Genomic DNA, 26,734 nt, shown 5'->3' on the forward strand with positions numbered 1-26,734 from the left:
ATGACCACAGAGAGTCAGGACCTTGGTTTTACGTCTCATCTGAAGGACGGCGCCTGTTTACAGTATAGTGTCCCCGTCACTATACTGGGGCATTAGGACCCACATGGACCGCAGGATGAGCACCCCCTGCTGGCCCCACTAACACCTCTTCCAGCAGCAAACTTAGTTTTTCCCAGGTCTCCCATCCAGGTGCTGACCAGGATCACACCTGCTTAGCTTCAGTGGGTTGCCAGTTGTGAGTTGCAGAGTGATATTAAATATTAAAAAAGAGTAGGGATTAAACAAGATTACTTAATCGATACAGGTTTTAGGAATTCATATTTCAGGATGTGTGCAATTAAGCACTTGGTATAAAATAGGGTATGCACAGTGTCAGAGAGGTTGGATATTTTGTGCAGGCTGATTTTATCTTTGGTCTTTTATAGCCTTGAAAGGCTGAAACCTACAGCCTCCAGCACTTAATTTAACGTCTCGTTGCCATCATGAGATTTTATACATGCAAACACTGGGACCGCCCTGGTAGAATAAGGGTCTTTCACAGTATGGATCTTCCACGAAGTACAATATTACAAAGAATGACAGAAACCTATTAAAGATATGATTTTAAAGATTTTATTTTTAACAGCTACAGGCAGGAGTCTCTGTTCAGGGTGCAGTCCTGACTATGTTTCCTGAACAAGCCCCGGGTCGCTGTGATCTTGAGCAGAAATAAGCTGAGGTTGGGTGGATGTAACTGTAACTCTTGAGAGTCTCTCTGAGTTAGTGTCAGCTGAACAAACAGTTGCATTAACCATTTTCTCTCTAAAGTAGGCACATGACACATGACAGACACAATACGACTTGTTTCACATAACACTTTTTATTTTTTCCATACAAAATAATAACCCCCTAAAGCAGGACTGACTTGGAAAGATAAATGCTTAAGGAACATGGTTGTATACGCTACCAAGCTCTATTAGTGATTCCTTTATAATACGCCACTTGACTCGCAAGGGACTGAGAATGCCAGCATTTTTATTTTTACTTGCTTAAAGTAAATGCACACACTAAAGTAACACAGACCTGTGCTGTCTAGTTGTTAAAAGGTTATATCCCACATTAAATGTTCTTACTAGTTCCAGACTGTAAGGATCGAGCACTCTTCTTCGTGTGTGCGAATTTCACATCTTTAAACAGACTTTGCTTTCTTTGCAACCACCTCGCATCTCTTTTGATTCACCAAATACCAATCTGTCACACTGGGACTTTTTCAGAGCGACAGACCGGCACAGTTAATCTTTCCTCCCACATTTTTATTCAATAAAAAATCAGAACTTCTACTAATTCTGCTATTCGATTCTAACTCTCCACTACCCTCTCTTTAACTCTTTCGGGCTTTTCTTTTTTAAAGTGGAGAGGTTTATGAATCATGTATCATTCCTTAATAAAAGGCCTGGGATGTTTTCGAGGAGACAGATGGGACATCCCAAGGGAGCTGTCCACTTCACATGAGTCCGGATTCAAGCAATATTTTTGAAAGGGATGAGGACTGGTGCTAAACTGTGTAATTAAAATGCAACATATTTCACTGTGTTAATTTTATACCGCTCTTTGAGACATGACATCATGGTTTGAACCATAATCATTTGCAGGGCTTAGTTTAGAGCTAAGGCCTGTTACTGAGGAAAGTCATTCCTTGTGGTGGCATGAAGAGCAGAGACAGACCCACAGGGACATGTGGTTCATGCAATCTACAGACAGTACCAGTAGCTGGTTGAATGTGGTGGTATTTCAGTGGAAGCTTAGCTAGGATGTCTCTTTGGGGACTGCATATCGCATCCCTTGGCCGAATCCCCCTCCTTCTCACACAGAGCTCTTGCTACTCTTCCTTCATCAGAGCCCTTTACATCTAATTAGCCTTTAGAAGGTTATTGACTGAACGATGATTTGGGGCAGGAGTGGGGGGGGGGTGGTGTAAGACTTTTGTCAGATCTGCCTCAACCAAGTGGGGCAGGAGCCCTCCTGGGTCTGGCCTCCACTTTGAGGACCGAAGGGCCGCTGGGACGTCCTACGCAAGTCTCCTTGGAAAAGAGGCCTACTAGAAAGGAACTCTACATGATTTCAGCTTCTTTTTTTTTACAAAAACAAAGTTTACAAACGAGACGGGGCCATTGGGCCCATCTAGTCTGCCAGGGTCTGAACCGAGGATCACAATGTTCCTTCCTGAGAGAAGCCAGGGTATCGGCTTCCACAACATGACCAGGTGGCTTGTTCCAGGCCCCCGCTACCCTTGGTGTAAAGAGGCGCCAAGGAAACGTTGGCCGCTGGGGAGTTCCCCTGCGTACGCGAGAGCCTCGTAGCTCACTAGCTGGTCAGGTTTCGACAGTGCATCCCATTTGATATGCCGGATTAAAGGTGTAAATTCCATAGCCCAGTTTCTGGTTCAATTTAAAAACAAGTAGTGGATGAGATGCAGCGTGAAGGTACCGTCGGCGTGTCCTGGGATCGGTCGGGAGGAGGCTGGCTACTGCCGGCGCCGCCGGTTTATGGCCTTGGTGGAGGCCCTCAGCTTGCGCAGCCGGAGCAGGCGCAGGCGCAGCTGCATGTCCTGGGGGACCTTCCCTCCCTTGGCCAGGATCTCCCGCAGCCGCTGCTTGAAGGTCTTGCTCAGCTCGAAGTCGCAGATGGTGGGGCGGCCCTCGTAGTTCACACGGCACATCCTCTTGGCGGGGATGTAGCCCTCCGCCCTGACCGTCACCTCGTACTCCCCGGGGTTCAGCAGCCGCCAGTAGTCTCCGTCGAAGGCTGGAGGAGAAACAGCAGCAGCAGAGAGGACAACATCCGGGCTCAGTGATAAAACAAACAAGCGATACGACAACCAAACTGACAAATACAACTGTTCCCTAAAGTTAAATCGGATGATAACACACATTACAAAAACTTATGAAAGACATGGTTTAAGATAAACAGTATAATAACAGTAGGACTGGCAATATACAGTACGTCTACAACCATATTATGTACTGTACAGATTCCATATAAATTCACTATACAGTAATTTCCACGAGCATGCTGAAGATGACTACATGATTATGTGTTTATTTTTTAATAGATCTGCATCTTAAATAACCAATGAAGCCTTAATATACCCAACCCTGCAAGAATCAGAACCAGTGCTGGATAAAATACTAAACAGGGTCAGGAAGCCTGTAAATTTACCTTAACTGACTAGATGCTAAAATGCTAAAAGGAAAGGGAATTTAGGCTGGTAATGTGTCACGGCTGTAATTTCTGAGACAGAAAAAGAAAATGAGAAAGATTATGACAGCGCACCGGTCCTGATGTCGTGGTCGATGTCGTCCACAGAAACGATGGCGTCAGCAATGCCAGCCTGCGTGTCCTTGTCTCTCACAACACCCTTAAGGCCCCTGTGCACCTGGGGGACAAGAGAGAGGGGGACAGAAGGGGAGAGAGGAGGAGAGAGGGGGAGAGAGGGAGGGAGAAGAGAAGGAAAGGGGAGGAGAGTGAGAGGAGAGAGGGAGAGAGCAGGAGAGGGAGAGAGAGGAGGAGGGGGGGGAGAGAGGGGGAGAAAAAGGGGGAGGGAGGGAGGAGAGTGAGAGGAGAAAGGGAGGGGGGGAGAGGAGAGAGGGAGAACTTGCCTCAGACTACTGCTGTAATCCAGGGAGAGACAGACTGCAGGACACCAAACTGACCATGAGAAAGACATGATCGATATTGACCACTTACTCTTTCCGCAACAACAAGAGCAACTCTGAGCTTCTCTCACTGCTGCAGAACAACGAGATTTATATCTAATTTATATCTAACGCGTGTGTTTCTGACCAAAGGTACTGCCGTCAACCCTGGGCAGAAGTATGTTTAATGACCCATTCTGTCTATTGTGGTAATAAAACTAATCAACAGGTAATTAAAACCCAACACTTTAAATAAAGATCTAGTGTGGAAACAACTGGCACAGTGGATGAATGAAGAAGCTAAGCTGCACTCGCTCCTGCCTCAGGTAGCTTACAGGAGGCTTCCTGAGCATCTAAATGTCGTGGTTTTCGTTCTAACTTTACTTTGCCTTCTGTGTAAATGCTATTGCGCCAGCTCTGGAAGGACGCCGCAGCCCGCGTTACGGCGCGACTCCAGCCTCTGTCCCAGGCCCACCTGCTCCATGTAGATCAGCAGCGACTCCTTGTTGTTCTCCCACTCGGTGGGCAGCTCGCTGGCGTGGGGGAACTTGTCGCAGGACAGCTCGACAGTCACCTCAAAGCAATTGGTGTGCAGGTAGCTGAAGTCATTCATACCTGCACGACAGCACAGGAGCAGTAGTGTGGACACCTTCCACTGGGCGCGAACATCCCACAGCACCAAGAAAACCGCAGAGGATATTTCAATTGCACAATACTGTAATACAGGGCATTCATATTTCTCTTCGGGCCAGAAAAGCTCTTCATTTTGACATGTATGATGATTTATTTCATTTACAGTATATCTCATGCATGTAAACTGTGCACATGTTTTGATTTTGACATATAATTCCAGGCTCAAGAACATATAATCTAAATAATATATACTGTATTCATATTATTAAAAGATTGGCACGGTGGCACAGTGGTTAAAATAGCATTGGGACCCTGGGTTCAATTACGGACCTGGGTGCTATCTGCATCCTCCCTGCGTTTCCTCTGGGTGCTCATTTTCACCAAACTTTGATGTGAATTCTTCATAAAAGTCAATAACAAATGTGTAAAAAGCATCCCATTATTATTTAGTAAAGAATCTATAGACTTTAGGAATAATAAACTATAAACACTAATGCAAAAAAAAAGGATTTAGAAAGTTCAGGGCATCCTAGATTTCCAAAAAATCTCTTTCTTCAGACCACTTTTGTCAAAAACAGCTGCAACACATCTTTATACCAAAAACATTACAAGATTGCATAGTGAGCATCAAAACAGATTAAGCTCACTGTGCATTTATATTCTCTAAACAAACTATGTGTTTGTGTGGGTTTCCTCCCACAGTCCAGAGATAGTGGAAGGTTAATAAATGGCTTCTGGGAAACTTGGCCCTGGTGGGTGGGTGGGTGTGTGTGTGTGTGTGTGTGTGTTGCCCTGCAATGGACTGGCATCCCGTCCAGGGTGTACCCCATCTCGTGACCACTACTTGCTGGGTTAGTTCCCTTTGAGAAGGCACCTTTATAGGAGCTATAAAATAAAGGTTTATTTTTTATCAGAAAATGGATGGATCACATACTTTTTCCAGCCTGGAATGAATGTTAAAACAATGTGTTCAGTACTGACAAGAAGAAGTACAAATGTTTGTGTGTGATTAGTTTAAGCAGATTGTATTTATCTATTATTGAGACTTAGCTGAAGATCAGACCACATTTTTCTGAGTAATTAATGCAGAAATCCAGGTAATTCCAAACTTTTTCTTGCAACTGTATAAAGTAATATGTGAAGTTAATATGTCCAACGGTATCTGATATGTATAATGTGACTGTACTGCCTGCATGTATGTGGAAGTGCATTTAAAAAAAAAAGGACAGAAGGCACTCCTTTACCCAAAGGGTTGTAGGAGCATGGAACAAGCTACACATCCGGCTTGGTGAGATCCTTGGATCAATTTAATACTAACTACCAAACCAGCTAGACAGGTCACAGGGCCTCCTCTCATTTGTAACCTTCCTTATGTTCTGTAGCGCTGCTGCGGATGCTGAGATACTGCAGGCAGGTCCGGTCGAACGGTACTCACTGCCCGGCACAGTGTGCCAGTTGGCTCCGTTGATGATGTTGTTGTACTGCTTGAAGTCCTCGTAGTGGCAGTCCCGGCGGTCTGGGTTGGCCATGACGCGGTTGGTGGTGGCGTAGACAGTGGCCAGCCAGCGGAAGAAGCTGTCGTCCGCAGTGGGCGTCAGCTCTTTCGGAGCCCAGTCGCGGGTCATGTCGAATGGGTAGGTGACCACCAGCTCTCCACCGTGAAGGTTGGCACTCAGGACGAAAGGAATTTTCTCCATCCAGTTAATCACCGCGCGAGTTTCTGGGGCAACCTGTGTTACAGAGGAAGACAGCCGCTGGTTTGGTTCCCACTGCAGTGGGGTGGCCTGTCACATGAGGTGCAGTGTTGGCTTAATTAGTTAATTGGTCAAGGGTTACGGGCCACATTCTAAAATGGGGATAACAGAAGAGTGGGATGTAAAGGGACTCATGGTGGCGGATGGCTGTTTTAAGCACTGTAAAAAGATCACCTCAGCCACTGTTTTTCCTTTTTAAATTTCCACATGAACTATAACTTTGAATTTGTGTTTTTATACTTCACACTACTGGCTTGTTTGTTGCATCCTGACTAACCGCCCTTCAGTGGAAATGCACGCAGTCATCACTGTAGCCCTGGTGCAGTCCTCGTTGTGACAACCCTAACAGCAGGTGGCACTCAAGAGTTCGTTTCCACATGCTGGCCCTCCACCAGACTTCAGGTCACAAAAAACGAGGGACAATTCTGGTCTTTTCAGAATTTATGCTTATCAAGAGCATACTTCACTAAACACTAAGTTGGCATCGTCTCCCAGTTCACCAAACACCAGAAACCCATGGATCTGACAAGTAGAAACTTCAGAATTTGCTGAACATACAGTTGCATAGTTACTAAATAGAACTGGCTCCAGGATGCAGTAAGGATGAGAAATGAATAAGCTTGATCAGATTCACAAAAGCCTCTCAGTGTGTTACAATCAGATCACAATATCCTAATGAAGGAAAATAAAGGGCTAGCAAGGGTAACATATTGGCTAATACAGTATATCATAGGTTTGAGTGAGCTGCTGTAGTGTGCAGACTGCAAAGGGGGAGGACTCTCTGGCCCAAATGTGGTGCTTTCTTTCATTATGGAATTAACCCTTTACTTATTCCTAATGCATCACATGCTGGTCAAATGTAATTACTTACAATAAATGTAAGTTGAAAACTATGCTCATATCATGTGTTTGTGAACCTTAAAGATTATCCTGCAATCTCTGACACAAATTCAGAGACATTATTAAAACAGATGCGCAGATGCGTTTTTGAAAGACAATTCCCCTGCAAATTAAGAAATGCTCCGCTCATGGGATTTGCCGTAGAATACTGTATGTATTGGACAATGGCATAACACATACTGGAATTACTAGGGACTATTTTCCTAATTATTCTTTTTAGTTTGAGTGCCGTGGTCAACTGTTTACAGATAAAAGTTAAATTCCAAGTTATTTAGGATAGACAGGGCCCCGTCTACAGCTGCAAGTTACTGTGCAGAATGGAAATAAGTGAATGCACAGATACAGCGACTGAGGCCGAGCCGAGTTAGTCGCCACTGTTTGCAAAGCAGACAAAAATATTGTTGTACAATTCTCAGAGAATGTAAAAGGGAACTATTTAGTGCTAAGCAGCTAGTGTGCACTACAAAATAAATCTTAAAATTACTTGAAACAGTTACAACAGATATTGCACAGACATGTAATTTGCTGCTGACCTAGGCACCACTTTAAAAAGCTCTATGCATTATATACAGTATGAAGTGGGGTTTTACTGCATAGGGAACTCACTTTGTCCACGCAAACATCCATTTCCTAACTGCTTCTTCCAATTCAGGGCTGCGAGGGAGCTGGAGCCTATCCTGGCAAGCAACAGGTGCAAGCCAGGTCGTACACCCGTGAATGGACACTCACTGTTTTGTGTAATGTTATATTCAGCCCTCAACACCACCCATACCGTGCTGGTTTTGGTGGCAGGTTGTCTCATTGAAGGACAGTAGTAACCATAGATCGGCCACTAGAGGTCGCCAAAACACAATCTCATATACTGCATATGTAGTTTCATCCTGGTGTGCATTATTCACTTATTGTATAATTGAATACTGGTTTGGAATGTGCATTTTTTTGAAAATGTTTGGAAAAGAGTGTCACTGTGATTGTGGCCATCAGGTTTAGCCTTTGTAAGTATATTGTCTTTAAGGTGTCTTTGTTTTTATAAGAGAGTAAGAAGACCTTTAAAATCATGCCAGTAAAATACCCCAGCCCATTATAAACTGCAGTCTTTTTGGTTATTTATATGAACAAATCCCCTGAGTTGTGCTCCCTAAGGATGGGATCTATCACAATACCTACACTTATGCTATACTTCCATTTTGCACATTTTCTGGGTAGAGCTGTCTGACCTTAACAGCAGTCTGTAACATTAGATTAAACCATTGTGTACGTGTCTTCAGTAAAAAGCAAAAAACAGATGCCAAAACAAAACACATCTTTGAAAGATGTGTGAGACCTCAGTTGCCCAGAATATTTCAAACCCGCCCTGCCTCAGACACACACACACAAACCTGATCTTTCTGGCAGCAGCACACTACTAACAGCCTGTACACATGGCACAGAAAAGCGAGTGGCTAAAGGTACCGTGCCAGCACTGCAGACAGGAAATGGGCCTTTATATACTACAAAATATTAGATTCCTGGTGTTGTGCACTTGGACTATAGTTTCATTAAATTTTAATGCAGTCCTTGCAATGAAACACAGGATACTTAGCAATAAAAAAGCATATAAAATGTGTCCTTGCAATCTTTAACAGTTTGTTGACCCCCAACATGTCTTTTTAAAAAGCTTTTTATTGGCAAATAAAAACATAGTTGTTGGCTGGCGATGACTCAGAGAGTATCATATGGTCTCTGTTTCACTTGGTTAAACCGCCTTTCAATTTCCTCACTGCTGGCACAGCATGCAGCTCGTTTCAATACGGTTATTAAGCAGAGCACTTAGGAAAACTGGATATTCTTTCCACTTCATCCAATTCTTCCAGCACTGCAATTCAGCCTCAGTGAAAAGATGGCTTACTATCATTTTCACATGTGTTCATACTCAGAAGCACTTCTATCATTATAAAATTGGTACCAGCAAATACCTTTTACCCTCCCCTGCAAATGAACATGACAAGACAGTGGTGTCATTTCACCCTTCAGCTGGAGCTGATCCAACAGCAGGTACGGTGCTGAACTCTGCTGGCTCAGCAGATACTCAATGTCCAGGAAATGCAGTGCCTGTAACGCACCAGTAACTTAGAAATCTGTCACCTCTCTGATGAATCATACACAAGTAATGAGAAGCAGAACACCGTGAAGGGAAGAAAAGAGTTCAGTGATTATTTACTTCATTAAAAGAGTTTAGCTAACGAATCAGAGTTTTAAAAAAATGCCCCTTTTTTGGCTTAGTGCCTTAGTTTTTTTCAAACCTCTAAGCTACTTACAAAGGCCGTCTCCGAAGTGTAGTATTCGGGAATGGGAATGTAATGATTGACCGCTTTCGTTTTGTCCTGCTCCCTCTCCTGCGACTCCCACATGACCGAATTGAGGTCCGCGAAGTTGTGGTTCATATCGATTCCCTCGACGCTGTAGCGGCCCAAAGCCCAGCCGGCCAGCTCTGAGCCCTGGAGGGTACAGTAGGAACGGAGAGCAGGGAGTCACTCAAGGGTCAGGAGCACCTGGCAGCAGGATCTTAGCTTTCCACCCTGACATTTCCTCCACAGTGTCTTCATATTTCCCATTGTTCACCTGACTGTCTGTTTCGTACCACTATGATAAACTAGATAGCCGCTTTCAGATTTTTTTTCTGATGAAAAAACAAAACAACCATAAAATCCGAGCAGCTGTGAGAGTTGTGTTAACAGAATTGAGGCCTTGAGTAGTGAAACCAGGAACTGAGTAATTCTTCTGGTTTCTCTTCTCTTGGTGGAAGATACCCTTTCTCTTCATGGTTATGCATACTGTCTTTTGTGCTCCACTAGTACTGACTATTACTAACTAGTAATAACTATTTTTGGACTTTATTTTCTGGTCTTTAAAATGAAACTAAGAAGATAATAGCACAGGAATGGAAATGAGAGGAGACCATTCAGCCCATCTGACCTTTAAGAGGTTGTAGCTTATTGGTCCAAATATTTCTCCCAGCTGCTCTTTAAAGAAAGCAGAGTTTCAGCTTCACCTACACTGTGGGTATTTCGACCAAGGCCAGTGACATTTCAGGTATTTTACTTAGCTGCCTTAATCACCAATAAACAGTTTCAAGGTACTGTAAATTTTGGGAACAATATCAGCAGTGTAACACCAGTTGGTTTCAACACAAGCTTCAAAATGAAGGAAAAGGTTTCAGGTTAAAGGCTGAGATGAACCATTGAGATAATGAAATAAATTAACTGATAAATAAAAAGCAATTCTGAAACAAAGTCATCTATATAATACAATGTTTCCCAATTCTGCTCAGGAGGAACACTGTGTCTTCTGGTTTTTGCTCCTGACATGTTCTTAATCAAAAGCTGATGGATTTCAGTTTTCTATCTGGAGCATACTGTATTTATAAATATGCTTCCAGGCTTAAGAGGTCAAATGGTATTTTTAATAAGCCTCAACTCTGTTCAAAGTTCTGAGTATCAGAGCTGCCCTCATTCAGGTGTGCTGCCTGACATGTATCCAATTCTGCAAAAGAAAACAACTTTAACTTTACAAAGAAAACTGTAAGTGTGTCTGATGCAGAGTCTCTCCCACTGTGGGTGTGGGTGTCTGATGCAGAGTCTCTCCCACTGTGGGTGTGTCTGATGCAGAGTCTCTCCCACTGTGGGCGTGTCTGATACAGAGTCACCCCCACTGTGGATGTGTCTGATACAGAGTCTCTCCCATTGTGGGTGTGTCTGATACAGAGTCACCCCCACTGTAGGTGTGTCTGATACAGAGTCTCTCCCTCTGTAAGTGTGTCTGATGCAGAGTCTCTCCCACTGTGGGTGTGTCTGATGCAGATTCTCTCCCACCATGGGTGTGTCTGATACAGAGTCACTCCCACTTTGGGGTATGTCTGATGCAGAGTCTCTCCCACTGTGGGTGTGTCTGATATAAAGCCACCCCAACTGTGGGTGTGTCCGATACAGAATCACTCCCACTGTGGAGTTAATACATCATTCCCACCTGATGTTCCCAAAAGAACTGTGTCTGTTCATCAACTGGTCATTTAGCAAGAGTTGTTTGATCAGAAACCACAGCGAGCAAGTTGAGGACATGCTGTGAAACGTTCCGTGTGCTGAGGTTATTGGAAGCAGCACCCTTGACGTCCGGTACATCTGACACTCAGGACTGACTGAAGAAACAAGGTAAATAAAAGCCTTAACATCCAAGGAGACCAGTCAGCACTGGGATGGGGCCAGCAGACACATGCTGTCCCGGAGCAGGCCCAGGAAGCTCCTGCAGGATTATCCCGGAAGCCCGAGCCGTCGCTCCCTTGCCTTTTCATGAGCGGCCTCGTAGCCGTCGGGGTTCATGGAGGGCAGGAGGTGGATGCGCGTCTCCTCGACCAGCCGCACGATGCGCGGGTTCCCCCTCTTGTACTCGCGGCACATGTACTGCATCAGGTTGAGCAGGAGCTCGCGGCCCAGCGCCTCGTTCCCGTGCATCCCGGCCACGTAGCGGAACTCCGGCTCTCCTGCAGGGACCCAAACACAGAGGCAGCTGCTCAAAACCCAGGACAGCAGAGCTTCAGGCTCAGCCCTCATGTCAGACCCCAGACACAGGGAGCGGGACTCCAGGAATAGTGTCTTTACTCCGTTATCAAAATCCTCACATAAATCTCTATCATAGATGGGAAAGAGATACTGTATATCCCTCCTGCAAGAAGACAGCCTTGGACACTATTGGGAGTAATCTGAATTTGGCTTCGAAGAATAGGACTTACTTAAGACCTCAGAGTCGGTTTCTAAAGCGTATTTCTGATGCCCCGAAGTATATTCTGTGTTCCCAGGGAGCCACAGACACATTGTTTCAGCTGGTCTGGGAATGAACAGATATTTGAGAAATATACCTGGTGGCACTTGCTATATCTTTTTTTGTGTCATGGTGAACAACATTGTTCACAAAATTCTAAACAAGAAGTTAGTAATACATTGTACAATTTGAAGATCTCATGCTTTGATTTAAATTCTGCACTATAATAATAATAAACTTCATTTTAAATAGCGCTTTTAAAGGTGGCTTCTCAAAGCGCTTTGCAGAATGATCCTAACATTTTGTATGCCTATTTATTGCTTCCTCACATTGACCAGACGATGAACATGGTGTGACAACATAAACATAAGTCTTTATGTTTATTATATTATATTATTATATTATGTGTGTTTATGTTTATTAATTCTTTATGCTTACTATACCAGAATCTAGGTCATTGATAAAAATTGGGAAGAGCAGTAGTCCTAGTACAGACCCCTGTGGTACTCCCCTAATTGTACTTTCCCAGGTGTAATATTCACCCACTAACTTGTACTCTGTTTTCTAATAATTAACCAGTTCTAAATCATTGCAAATACACACATTTCTTTGAAAGCCTACTGCCTGCAATTAGAGAATTAGAATTATTTTTAGGAGAAACTTTATCTTCTGAAAAGCTACACTAAACAACATATCCTCTGATTGTATCCATTACTGTTTGGCTTATTGAACAGGGGCAGAGCACAGCTCTTAAGCTGCACCAGAGTTAAACAGCTAATTTCTGTTGGTGTTTGATCACAGAAAGTTATTTAATGAAAGCCTGCATTTTCTAAATCTTTGTTGACAAACCCCCAGAATCTAATTTCTATATGAATGATCCTGTAGCTTAAGTAACCTTGTCAGTTTGGTTGATGTAATCATTGATACTGTACCACATTTTCTATTAATTTGTTTTCTTGCAAAAGTATAGTTGTTCAGGTCCTCGCAAGGGAGTTGGTTTTTAAAGGGAAATACATTTACTATATTATTTCTTATTAAAATTGTAATCCACTTTAATTTATATAAAGCCAAATATATTGTTCCACCAGAACCAGCCCACTGCCCTCAGTGTCTGCAGTAGGGTTTGCACAGAAATGTATGTCTGTCCCTTGTTGAAGCAATGAAAACTATGTTAGTCCTGTATACCCGAGATGGGTGAAGCTCATGCTGTTGGGTCATCACAAGGCAGTAGTGTGATACTTTCTGTTTGGAGTTATTTTTGGATTCAGAGGCCTGAAAGTTGCAGGTTAAACACTTTTTTGCTAGGGCCTCCCAAGGTTTGACTGCCAGCCTATATTCAGAATCAAAGCTCACTATGTATTCAATAGCCTTTTTTATTAGTTGGTTTTACACTAATCTCATTCCTCCACTGGCTGGCTGTTCTCAGGCTGGTTGGACAACTGGTTATGAACACATCTTTTCCTGTCTGTTTCAAAGGATGAAATACATTCATCCAGCTCAGTGAACATACAGTAACCCAGTTTTAAAAATAAAAGTTGTTTTTAAACCATTCTCTCTTCAATTTAAAGCCTATGCATGTTAAATAATAACTTCAGTGTTATCCATAGCTAAGATAACTTTGCTAGCCAAATTCAGCCTTTCCAGCAAGGCTAAAATCAAGATTCCTGTGTATTAAGGAGGGGAGTGCTTAAAAGCTTGTTTTCAATCAGTGTTAAAGCACACATGACTAATTCATGTCTATATTTTGACTTCATCTGGAACTGCTTAGAAATGATGTTGTGATAAACCTCCAGAAAGCTTGCAGCGGCTTAGATGAGTTCAGCTCAGCTGCCAGGGCACCCTCTTTCTGATCATGCCTGACAACACTGCCTGTTAGGCCTGCTCACGGCCATTAGCAAAAGGCACCATGTCCTCTGCTCTGTCAAACCATGTCCACTGTGGTCCTGACTCATTACATCCAGACAGGAGTATTGCTTGATAGTAGTAGTAATAATAATAATAATTCCAACAGCAATAACAGCAGGAATGGACAGAATTCCTGGAGACTGGACAGTGGGTTGAAAGTTTTGCTATCTACTGTACGTTTTTTTCTAACGGTTTTAAAATTCAGCTCCATTTCTACTGTATATGTTTGCTCCAGAAAGTGTTTGTGTATGAAGCAATACAAAGTAGCTTCTAGCAACCTAACAAGCACAATCCTCTCATCTGTAACCATTCTTATGTGCTACAGCACACCAAGGACAGAAGGAAAGCCTTATTCTGCAGTACCTGGATGTGGTTCATAAACCTATATTAAAAAAAACCTATATTACATCCGACAGAAGCTTCTTAATGCTGAGTATGAATTCTTCTTGGAGACAATGTACATGAAGCAGGAGTCGATACGCCATTACTGCACCACAGTCACTGCACCATGGTGGCGAAGAGGAGGCCCAGCCCGCACCTGCGCTGCAGTGCCCATGTGCAGGACGCAGGCCTCACCCACTTCTGGCTACCGCCACCGGCGCAGGGATGGCAGTAAAGACAGAGCCCGCATTCATCACAAGAGGAGAAAGTGCAAGCAAGAGGAGACCATTTGGCCCTTCTAACTCATCTGACCACTCGTAGCTAATTGAGCTGAACATTTCAACCAGCCGTTTCTTGGAAGGAGCCAGGACATCGGCTTGTTCCAGACTCCCACAGGTCTTTATGGCAAAGGGTTCTATTAATAAATCATACAGCAGGAGGTACAGACTTCTGTATGCCTGTATAGACCAATAGGCTGTCTATACAGGTTTTTCTCTTACAGATAAATGAAAAAAAAAGTTACTAGAAACTAACATAAATCTTTCAGCATGCAAATTTAAGAGTCTCTTACAACACTTCTGTCTACCCTTGGGACATTTTAATATAATAAAGAAAATGCACCAAGGAGGCAGCCAGACCCAGATTTTTATCATCTTGTCGTGATAAAACTAAAACTTCATCCACGAGCATGTACAGTAGAATCTGCCCCAGTCTTCTCCACAGGGACCTCCTCCGTGTACAGCTAGCTTGCCAGCCTCCTGCTTCTCTCTATTGTCTGTTCTGGCAAGGGGATGTGTTAACCGCTGCCAAACTGGCAAGCGGATTCTGCTCATATGCCAATTTTAGTTTGTACTGCAGCCAACAAAGACATGAGCTAGCTGGATTAGCGTGTGCATGGAGGTGTGGTGAGCTCACACGCAGAACAGAAAGGGCGAGTTCTCAACCAGAAAGAGAGTTCAATATAAACAATGAAAGAACAAGTGTCACTGTATACTAGTGTCAATTTGCTTCAGGCATATAGCTCAGAGTCTATATCACCCTGAAACACACCACTGAAGCTCAGCAGGTGTGAGCCTGGTCAGCACCTGGATGGGAGACCTCCTGGGAAAAACTAAGGTTGCTGCTGGAAGAGGTATTAGTGAGACCAGTAGGGGGCGCTCACCTTGTAGTCTGTGTGGGTCCTAATGGCCCAGTATAGTGACAGGGGCACTATACTGTAAAAAGCCACCGTCCTTCAAATAAGACATGAAACCTAGGTCCTGACTATCTGTGGTCATTAAAAATCCCAGGGCATTTCTTGAAAAGAGTAGGGGTGTAACCCTGGTTTCCCATTGGCCTTTACTAATCATGGCTTCCTAATAACCCCCATCTCTGAACTGGCTTCATCACTCTGCTCTCCTCCCCACTGAGAGCTGGTGTGTGGTGAGCATACTGGCGCACTATGGCTGCCGTCGCATCATCCAGGTGGGGCTGCACACTGGTGGTGGTGGAGGGGATCCCCATTACCTGTGAAGCGCTTTGAGTGGAGTGTCCAGAAAAGCACTATATAAGTGTGAGGAATTATTATTATTTTGGTAATTTGATAACAGTGTAAATGCGAATCTTCAAAACAAATGCTTTAATGGGACACTTTCACAAGGCTGTCAATGTAAAATAACCATATATAAATCTATGTAGTAAATATATCACAGTATGTATTCTAATATACAACAGTATGTAGTATTATATTGCTGGTAATGTCCCATGGAGTTTTTGCAAAAACTTAAAGATAAAAGGAGCACAAGCATTCTACAGCAGGATGTGGACAGAAACAGCCCTGAGAGCGGAGCCCTTGTTGCGTCGGGTTCGAATCAGGTCATGATAGCAGCTTCGACCTGAACTGATGCCACACAGAGAACCATGTCTGCCTGGCAGACTCAAACATGTCCATGTTGGCTTTTTACAAAAAGAATGACCAATGAAACTACATGTTTATGTTATGTTATTTCAACCCTTTTGTAAGCCCTGTGCAGAACCTAAACAGAATCTTCAGATAGAATTTAATAGGTATACAGTACATTCCGTATCCTGGCAATTCTCAAGTGCTAAAATTGCATTACAATACCACAAGCAGAGCGCCAGTTGTTCCTAAAACCCGTATCTCTCACCTAATTCGTGCTTCCCTGGGTTGTCAGAAATCTCCATGACGTACAGCTTGAAACCATTGTAGCTCTTCCCAATGCTGTAGATGCGAGTGATGTCAGGGCATTCCTCAGTCACTTCTTTCATGAGCTGGCAGAAGACAAGTGAGCAGATCAGGTACTTTCAATGTAGTCTACCCTTTCAGCACACAGACATGAGTTACATACTGTTCATCTGGGTTCCTGCGGCTTCTGCAATATACTGTAGAAACGCTGAAGTCACTGGTACTGGAAGGGTTAGCAGATATGCACAATATTTCACTTTATTTGTCAAGGAAACTAAATTGAGTAGATCAGGGCTGGTCTTAAAAACTGACCCAGTTATGCCTCAGTGTTAATACAATGGTCAAACAGGTCATGATGAAAATATGCTGAGCAGTGAAATTCCTGAGTCTTCATAATGGGAATTATACATACTGTATGGTTGTTCAGTAAAGATCAGTAAAAAAAAATCAATAGAATGCCCTCTTGTGGTCATTGCTGGCACAGGTAATATAATCTACACATTTGCTGGCAGCTCAATCCATAAGCAGTTGTTACAGCACCTTTCAGAAACAATCCTCATTTTTCAGGATTTAAGAAAGTGGGAAAAGGCATTACTGGTCTTGAAAACTCAGTATCTCCGTATGCAGTTTTGTTTGCTGAAAAATTCTTTGTGGATCCAAATGTATGCCTCAATATCTTTGAGCTGAATGTTTGCGTATATCAGCAGACCACATTTACAATAAGTCCACATAGCTCCCATTCCTGTTGATTTCCTGATTTTGTGAAACAAGTTGTTATTTTCTAAACTAATTTTCATATAATTATAATTTTGCAAACACTATTGTCCGAGGTGACTAACATAATCATAGTTTGTAAGAAATTTGATAAGACCTAAAAATTTCATAGTCAAATAACATACGTCCAAGAACGCAAGATTATATAGAATCAGTTACAAATATGTTGTTAGTACTGTCATCTGTATGAATCTAATCAGACTTCTAGTGCATAACACGATTACGCTGAGCACAGTTTAGTGAGGAAAGCTGGTTTTTAAAGCATGCCTATGAAAACAGTGGTCAAATATTTGGTCTGTGGAAGACCTCAGTCTCTGTTGATCCACTAAAGCCACAAAACACCTACTGCCATTGGGATTTGAGTTCTCCTTACCTGATTTTCTTTGCTTTAGCTGTTGTTTTGCCTTTCCAGTTGGGGCAAAATTCATACAGAAAGATGTTTTTGTGGCCACTGTTTGGTCAGTTCATCACAGCTAATACAAGATGAAGCTAACTGCCATAGTCTGGGGTTGTGGGAGTCTGGACAAAGCTACCCCACCAGCTAATACCCAGCCCTCCTTGTGGAAAATGCTGGGTGAGATCAGTAAACTACTAACTACCAAACAGGCTAGACAGGCTGGATGGCCTCCTCTCATCTGTAGCCATTCTCATGTTCCTGATTACAGTATGAAGGCCTATTTCATCCTATTAGGCTACATACAGCTGTTAGCAACAGGGCTAGAATTTTTCTTTTATGCAGTGTAGCTGAGAAACAAGACCAAGACTACTTCAGATCATAAAAACCGAAAGAAGCCATTATTTCATAAAGAAAAAGAATGTTGTTTGAATACTGAAGAGGGTGGCACGGTGGCACAGTGGTTGGTATAGCTGCCTTGCAGTGCTGGGGTTCCATGTTCAATTCCTGACCTGGGATGTTATCTGTGTGGAGTTTGTATGTTCTCTCTGTGTTTGCGTGGGCTTCCTCCCACAGTCCAAGGACATACTGGCCCTGATGTGAGTGTGTGTGTCTGTGTGTATGTGCCCCCTGATGGACTGGCATCCTGTCCTGGGTGTACACTGAGATAGACTGGCTCCCCCGTGACCCCGTATTGGATAAAGAGTTATGGATGGGTCAATGGGCTTCTTACATATACAGCATATGATCTAAACAAATTAAACACATCGGACAGTAGGAATCAGCTGAAATTCTCTACTTTTCTGTGAGGCTTCCTCACCTTTCTCATCTCCTTGTAGTTGTGGTGCCGGAAGTCCAGTTTGTCTGTGGAGCCCTGCTCACTCTCCCAGGTGTAGATATTGTTGGGATCTGGAGGGAAAGAGGGGAATAATGATTGGCTCTCGGTGTCGTTGATGACAGCTGCCAAGATGCAGAGTAACACAGCGTCTGGCAGCTCTCAGGAGGACACGAACTGGCCAGCGGGCGGAGAGGGAGTACCTGGCAGAGGGCAGCCCAGGACCTCCGCGCGCAGACACACCGTGCCGTTCTCGTACCAGGTCTGAGGGTTGATGCGGATGTAACGCGCCACCACTGGCTGCGGCAGGGCGGCCAGGACAGGCGTTTCTGCATCAACGTTGCCTTCAAAGATCTGGAGAAAGAAATGTGGAAATGGCTGATAAATACAGTATAAGGATTTAGGGACTGCTCTGGACTGCAAGTTAAATTTGGAGACAAACTTGACCCTATTTTCATAAAAGGGCAAGACCGTCTATTTTTCTTAGGAAAGCTTAAGCATTTTAAGATTGATAATCCATTTTTGATCATGTTTTTATGAGTCTTTTATTGAATCTGCTTTGTTTTGCCCTGGTCTGCTGGTTTGGGAATCTGAATCTGAGGAGTGAGAACAGACTGGGAAGTCTTGTCGAACTCAGAATGTCACTGGTGCTGATCTTTCGGCTCTGTCCCCCGTCTATGAGTTATGAGTTTTATGTGAAGCATATTCCACGCTGGAGAACCCTTCACACCCTTTGTTTAATGAGTTCTAATTATTCCTTCCAGAATGCAGATACTGTACATCCATCCATTTTCACTCCACTTTTCCTAGTGATGTCGCGGTTGCAGCAGGCCGAGTAGATCAGCCCAGACTTCCCCGTCCCCAGCAACAGATTCCAGCTCCTCCTGGGGGATCCCCAGGCGCTCCCAAGCCAGCCGAGAGAGATAAACCCTCCAGCAGTGGGACGTGCCCGGAACAGCTCCAGAGGAAGCCGACCGGGGGGCATCCTTATAAGATGCCCAAACCACCTCAACTGGCTGCTCTCCTTTCTTAATTTAAAAACAAAGAGGTTTGAGTTCTGATTTATAGCAATGGCCATTACTTTGCTCAACAGATGATTCTAAAAAGAGGCAAACTGCCTCTGGGGATAATACAGACTTTCTTTCTGTAGAAAACGATTACTGCCTGTTATGCGTAAGCCCATTCTTTTCCCTTAAGTGATGGTAGAAGTGACAGAGGAGGTGAAAACTCTCTACATGTGGAGCTCTTTTCCTGACTTCTGATGTTTCCTACAGACTCTGAAGAAGCCCATGGGGAAACAGAAATCTGACAGAAACCAGGCCTAATAAGGTTATGCGCTCTGTAAGTCAAGAAAGGGCTGAATGTACTGTGGTAAGAAAGCAACAGAAATCTTTTCAGATGCGCTCTGCCACAGTTATTGCTGAGCGCTGGCCAGTGAGACTCTCTGGCTGCCAAGGGGAACTGAGCTAATCAAACATCTAGCCTGTACCCAGCTGCTCCACTGCTAGGGAAATCAGAGCCAGGGTGGCTGTGCTGGTTGCAACGATTATTTCTGTATCAGAAGCACCAGAGCTGTTGGCTGATTATCCAATTATCCATTCAGCGTGTTCTTCTCAGACACTCCGCTTCTCAAGTGACGCGACAGCATGTCCATTCCAATGTCGAGTAAGAAGCCCCACTTGCAACATCAGACATGCCAACTCATTCTGGGTGGAAGCAGGCAGTGCTTACGTGTGTTCGTCACATTGAAATGTGGGTTTTATTATCATCCAGCATCATGATGCCAAAATCTACAATCGACAATGCGTCTTATTTGACAAAACTGACAAAATGTTATGCTGCAAAGGAACAAGTGAAGGTTAATTTCACTCCGAAAAGTAGAAAGCAGAGACACGAGGTTTCGGTTGTTGTGAATCCCTCACTTCACGCACACCTGAAGAAGGGTCAGCAGCTGAAACCTCGTGTTTCTGTTTTGTACTTTTCTTTTTTTATATTTCCAGCGTGGAATTTGATTTCACTTGCTCATTCGCCGCCGACACAGACAGGTGGAGTTCAACCCTCCAAAATATTAGGCTAAAGCCTTAATGGCAAACTTTAAAAAGAAAACAGACGGAATTTCCTATGTGATTCAAGCGCTTCAGAAATCCCAAATATCTGGTGAGGTGACCACTTCCCAAAAAGCCGGCGTACTTACAGCCTCCTGGGTGCCGTTCATGCTTGGGGTCCAGGTGTACGTGTCATTACTGAACTGGACCTTGTAGGTGTGGACCCAGTCCCAGCTACGACAAGTGGAAACAAGGCACAGACATGGAATCTGTCACATTTCAAAACCTATGCTCCCTCTTATTTTACAAACGCAAACTTCATGTACTCAAATGCTCACATTATGTTAAAGGTCATATACACTGTGTGCTGCCTGCTCAATGTAACCCTAGAGGGAAAATCTCAGGAGGCATACCACTTCTGAACATTGAAAGAACGTTTAAAATCTAAACCCACCATGTCTCCTCAGCAAATCTCCATGGAATCACTAAGTAGACAATATACTGTACTTAACATAACAGCATTCGTTTTTTGCACACCATTTTTTTTATTTTGCCACACAGATTACCCTGCTCTAGTGAGTTTTACTCAGTGGAATGAAAGTGTGTAAAGATGGACTCGACCTCCTCACCTCCAGATGGAATTCCTGCCTTGCAGAACGACCCCGGTGAACGAGGTCAGCCTGCGGGCGTCCACCTCCAGCCACTGCTCCGTGTCTTTGTAGGCAGCACACCAGGCGCCATCGTACAGATCCCCATCCTCTATACCTGACTGAGCACCGGGACAGAACACAGGACAGGCAGAGGTGACTGATCACCTTCCGACAGCAGGGCCAGCACTCAGACAGGCACTTTATGCCAGATCAGGTTCAGCAATACTTAATCTTTAGATAATCTTTTGGAATCTTCTGATCTGGACATCTATGCTTTCTTCAGATCCTCACTGCTGCAGTACAAAAAGCACACGAAAGGATGGGTCAACTTGGACAGCAGACGGCTGCTACCAGTATGCGAGACCTGGGCTGACCATCACTGACTTGAAAGGATTCATCTTAGAAGGTCCAGGAACATCATGAAGATTGGACATCGAGACGCTTGAGATCTATTAAGCTTAAGAACCACATTGAGCAGTCTCTTGCCTGTTAGGACAGCGAGACTACAGTTATGATGACTTGATCAAGTGATCAAAATCTCTTTGTTCTGAGGAATCCATGTCTGAGAACAGATCTTAGAACAGCAGAATGAAAAAAGAGAAAGACAACAGCACAATGTGCAGACTGGGGCAAAACGAACATTTGCAACATATCATGCTCATCATTGCCATCTTCAGCATTCATGAGTGCTCTGCTGGATGAAGGCTGTCCTGAAATAATTCCTCAGATTTCCGTCTTCGTCTGTGCTCACTCAGCTCCATCCTGTTGACTGACTTCCTCTTGTCATCCTACCGAGGGTCTTCGAGGTCACCCACTTGGGTTTCAGAATTGCGTTAGACGCTATTCATCACCATCTTCATTCTTTGCAATTATTTCTTTTAACAAAACAGTTTAATGGATTGATTAGATAATTATTGTTTTCAATTGTTTTATTATTTTCAATAAAATACCCAGGGTTATTATACAGACCAAACAATATGTACTTGTTCCCATGCTGCCAATTAAAGATGATTTATCTAATATATACTATTTCAACAACCTACTGTAAAACACTTTACAGTATGCAGGTGAAATTAAAACAGTCTGAAATGTGTTGAAATGTGAAATATGAATAAAAAGAAGTATATGACGCTGAACCTGGTTGGCCGGCCTGCTCCGGCGACGCAAGCCTGGGACTCACCTGTATGTTCAGCCTGCCCCTGTGAGCGCCCAGCCCCATGCGCTCGCTGGAGGAAGCACGCAGCTGGGAGTCCTCCACCCGCAGAGACTCCAGGCCCAGCGGCGGACAGTCTGAGGGGGAACAAACAGCCTTCAGAGCCATCGACACATCTCCCAAATCTCCTTTTTCCTCCGTGAGCTTGCGTTAAAGCAGCGAACATCCAGCAAAAACAAAGCTCTTCATGGAAGTCTGGTTACAAAAGTAATGTTTATAAACAGTTCTTTAACCCTTCACCTGCACGCTCACCTGTGTCCCCTCTCTCTCCCCCTCTCTCTGCTGAGGAATAGGGGAGAGATAGACCTCTTCCTGTCTTTTTCTTTGAATGACCTGGACGTGGGGGCTCTCTCAGCCCCTCAGTGACTACAGCGCGCCTGTTATTAAGGGCAGGAAGCTCTTCTCCTGGTTTGTCAACACACTTCCATGCAATCAAGGGACGATCGCAATATTGTGGTCCAGACAGCAGTAGATTTCACATCAAACAGCCTAAAAGTGAATAAACTCACTTCTGTTTCCATGTATATACCTACCTGTAAATACACGGATCTCTTATATATGTAATACTGCACAAGACATCAGGGACTTGGATGGAAGGTCACATACAATAATTGGCTTCTCTATAATTCACGCTCCTTATCTGAGTGAGTGCGTTGGTCCTGCGATGGACTGCTGTCTAACGTGCATCCTGCCTTGTCCCCATTGCCTGCTAGGATAGGCTCTGTCTCACCATAATTTTGTTATCAATCTTTAAACCCCAAGCCTGTTCGTAACTAACATTCAATGTTTAATGGTAAGAATGCAATGAAATGAATCAAGATACTCAGAACTACAGTGTAGCAAACTCATTAAGATCCTCAGACTGAAAGTGGATACCCTTGCTTAACTGCACATAGTATAGAATCGCACCGACTTTCAAAATCCTCTTTAAAGCATGACACAAGCTCAGGTTTTTTTAAATTAACACCGGGGAGACTGACCTCGAGGTGACATTGAGGGATTAAATCCATTGCCACTAACAAAAGACAGATAAAATCCGAAGTTATTGTTCTGCTACCATGAGATTCCTATGCTCCATATTTCAAACTACACAAACACTAAGTGCTGCAGTTCCAGCAAATGCTCAGTCTTTGCACTATAATAGGAAAGAGCTTGATTGCTTTTCTCTACTCCACTGAATGCATAATTGGAATAACATTAAGCTGTCAGTTAATACGGTTGTGCTTTAGCCCGTTGCTTACATAAGAAGATTAATATTTCTGGCTGGTGTGATTCAGGGTGTTGCTGTCAAGCAGTATTTGCTGCTTGAAAACCGTAATAGCCTGAGCCTGCTGGATCACAGCACGGCGTATTGTTCTTGATGAGCTGCAGCTCTCGTTGCACAAGATTTCGGCAAAGAATTCCCTCCAGGAAGGCCCCAGGACGTGCACTATTCATGTAGAACAAACGCGTGGTTTTTAAAATGAGGCTGTTGATTAGCCCTGCACTGCATCAGCGTAACTGCTCGGGACTGAAGGAAATGTTTGTTTTTAAGGATCATGATAAAGCGAAGTTTTGCGCCCATTCTCAGCCTGGGAGGAGGCAGAGCCTGGAGACAGAGAACAGAGCCAGTGAGCTTTCAATTAGTAGCAGATCAAAGTTGCAGCTAACTAATTCTGTTCAGATCTACAGTGTGGATGAGATTTGCAAATAAAAGCTACAATACATTGAAAAAGAACAGCATTGTTTTCAGCATATTTTCTATACAGTGAATTCCATTTGTTGTTTTTCCTCTAATTTTGGATTAATTTTCCAGTGGTGTCAATAAATATCTATACAGCTATGTTAAATACATACAGTACTGTAGGTTTTGATTTACTGCATACAGTACAATAATAAAGCAACTGAGAGGCTGTGAAATAATCCAGTAATTTTGGCAGGGGGAGGGTGTATCTTACCCATGGAGAGACAACATCAGCACAGAAACTGTAAAAAATTGGAAAAGTGCCTTCATAACTAATGGTTTGTTTGGGCAAAAAATTGACTAAGTGCAAGATAAGAGGTTTCTGCTCAAACTCAATTTATGCTGCTTTATCTGTTTATAAACAGCATGCTCGGAGCCTCACCCAGTCTCATAACATTCGCAGATTCAAGCCTCAAGTTTTGGCACATACAATATACTGGCCTGTAGGTACTGCAGACACATCTGGTTTTTATTGGCCCGGCTGCTCTTTGGTGAGGCATTGCCTCAAATTCTGCAGTCATCAGCAAAACGTCGCTTCCTCCCAATGAGGGTTTCAGAGCAATTCAGAATACAAAAGCCTCCTGGAGCCTAAGAAAGCCACCACTGCTTTTAGGACCAAAGGAAACAAGTAATGAAGTTCGATTGTTCTGTTCTGGCTTTAATCACAGAGCTCCGAGTTCTCTCTCTTGTCTCATGTCCTCTGCAGTGAGAATTCAACACAGAACACATGATAACTGGAACCATTATAAAGGCATCCACCCAGTAGCACAGTCACCTGCCGGACCTGCCGTTCTTCAAGAACACTGTTAACACACAGCCAAAGTCACAATGAGCTGGGTGCTCTTCACAAGGATTCAAATCACGGTTATTTTCGTAATGTGGCGACACAGCCCTGAGCCTTCAGAGGTGCAATGGACACTTCGATTCCACTAATTAAAACATTATGGATTATCTAATCGATCTAAATAACAGTCTCGTTAGAAAACATCCCCAAATTATAAGTACCATATGGCAATTAAATTAATTCATGAACCAAACAAAAAACTTAAATACATCCAAATTCAAATTCAAATACATCCAAAACAATAGTATGCAGCACTACACACCTAGTGTGCTGTACACAGGCAGGCATATTGTTTTTTGCACAACCTACAGCACAATTTGTCTTTATCTGAAAGGCAGCAACAAACTGACATTTAACATCTAAAGATACATAACAAACAAATGACAGACTGATGGCTACAAACATCTTTCAACATGAAAAGGGACAGATGTCAGGAATTCTGAAAGGATGTTATTTTTCTCCACTGGTATCACTAGCAACGTTCATTACTGGGATGGTCAACTGCGCCAGGGCAGTGTAGTCCCTTCGTCTGTAACTTTATAAGGAGAGCAGCTCTTGTCCGGCTGGTCCCACTCAAGTCCGAAAGTCGATTGTAGCCGTTTTCCTGAGCTGTTCTGAAAGATTCTGCTAGAGAAGACGACTAACATTCCACAAGGACCTGCTCTTTATAATTCCTCACGTGGAATTTCGGGAAGCAATTCCCCGAATTAGAGGGTATCAGCGCCCTCTTGCAGGTTAAGGCGAAACAACGAGATCTGTTTCACTGCCATCATGCCACAGGAAACTCTTCAGAATACACATCCAGTTAATCAGGGTTATACGTCAGCTGCACTGCACAACAATAAAAGATAACACTAATCATAAAAATACATTTATTGACAGAAGAGGCAGGTTTCTTCTAATGCACACCTACATCATCAGGACAAGGCAGAGTTTCAGAGCAGCCTTCAGGTGAAAGAAGTACATTGAGCTCTACGTATACACAAAGCTGATGCCCTGGGTACCACACATGATCTTGTTTTTCTAGTACTCCAGTTCCGAAACCTAAGGTACTGTAGAATCATTCAATAAACCTAAGAGAGTGAATCTGGAATTCTGTTTTCAAGAATACTTTTTCTAATTTCATAGAGCATTTTCATAAAAAAAAAAACTCAGCCAATGACATCTAACATCAACTATAAAACGGTGCGCCAGTAAGTTCCAGACAATTATATTATCAAAGTGGTGACACTACATGCTTCATTATTATGCACACTAACAATCTTGCATTGCTTTTAATTAATAGTACAAAAGCACTTCAGAGCCACTGTTAAACATACTAGCAAAAAGGGAACACTAACACGTGCTTGTAAAAAGGCGCATCTTCTCAACCTTAAAAGTGTTAACTTGAGAAATACGGTAATTTCTTCATGGAGCCTGAATGTCATAATAATGTGAATTTAGTGTGTGAAAGCTCTCCGAGGAAACAGTGTGGGGCAAATCCCACAGGATTCCCATTGTTGAACGTCAGGCGGGAAAAATGACGGACTCTTGTAAGGAGAGCTGTACAGCATTTATGTAGGTTAAGGTCAAGAAGGAGGCCAGCATGGGGCTGCAGTGGTCATTTGTATTGGACACTGTCAATTCCAAATTCAGAGACAGCAGGGAGACAGTGCTGCGAGAACAGCTGAATTTCGTTGACTAAAGTAATGCAGTCTCACTCCACAATGTTAATTAACTCCAGGCTATTCGCAACTAAAGGGACAAACTAGAAAGCTTGATCTCTGGCACATAGGTCCAAAATGTTGTGGTCCTTTGGTAACTCATTTTACAGTCAAAACAGAATCTGAAAACAAATATTCTGTTTTCAAAGGAAAAATTAAAACCACATAATATACCCCAGGAAAAAAAGTATTATTTTTCTGGCTTGAAACAAGCCTAAGTCCACAAATACCAACAGAACCTTACTTAGTATTCTGAGAGTCTATTGTGGTTTTCATTTGAGTGTTTTACATTTATTACACTAAAGTGAATGCAACCGATTTATAACA

General features: G+C 43.3%; 1 protein-coding gene across 1 annotated transcript in view; it reads right to left on the reverse strand.

The window, feature by feature from the left end:
• Positions 1 to 841: 841 nt before the first annotated feature.
• Positions 842 to 26,734, reverse strand: part of LOC148842019 (putative carboxypeptidase X1) — a 30,941-nt gene continuing 5,048 nt past the window's right edge. The window contains exons 2-13 of the mRNA XM_088921601.1: positions 22,105 to 22,214; positions 20,904 to 21,043; positions 20,424 to 20,508; positions 18,433 to 18,583; positions 18,215 to 18,303; positions 16,189 to 16,312; positions 11,281 to 11,477; positions 9,259 to 9,438; positions 5,743 to 6,037; positions 4,150 to 4,289; positions 3,313 to 3,415; positions 842 to 2,784 (exon numbers count right to left, since the gene is read on the reverse strand). Of these exons, the coding sequence (XP_088777727.1) occupies positions 2,504 to 2,784; positions 3,313 to 3,415; positions 4,150 to 4,289; positions 5,743 to 6,037; positions 9,259 to 9,438; positions 11,281 to 11,477; positions 16,189 to 16,312; positions 18,215 to 18,303; positions 18,433 to 18,583; positions 20,424 to 20,508; positions 20,904 to 21,043; positions 22,105 to 22,214 (1,895 nt within the window). The 3' untranslated portion in view covers positions 842 to 2,503. The remainder of the gene's footprint in view (positions 2,785 to 3,312; positions 3,416 to 4,149; positions 4,290 to 5,742; positions 6,038 to 9,258; positions 9,439 to 11,280; positions 11,478 to 16,188; positions 16,313 to 18,214; positions 18,304 to 18,432; positions 18,584 to 20,423; positions 20,509 to 20,903; positions 21,044 to 22,104; positions 22,215 to 26,734) is intronic.

This window comes from Atractosteus spatula, chromosome 1 (assembly GCF_055471065.1).
Source record: "Atractosteus spatula isolate fAtrSpa1 chromosome 1, fAtrSpa1.hap1, whole genome shotgun sequence".
Taxonomy (NCBI): domain Eukaryota; kingdom Metazoa; phylum Chordata; class Actinopteri; order Semionotiformes; family Lepisosteidae; genus Atractosteus; species Atractosteus spatula.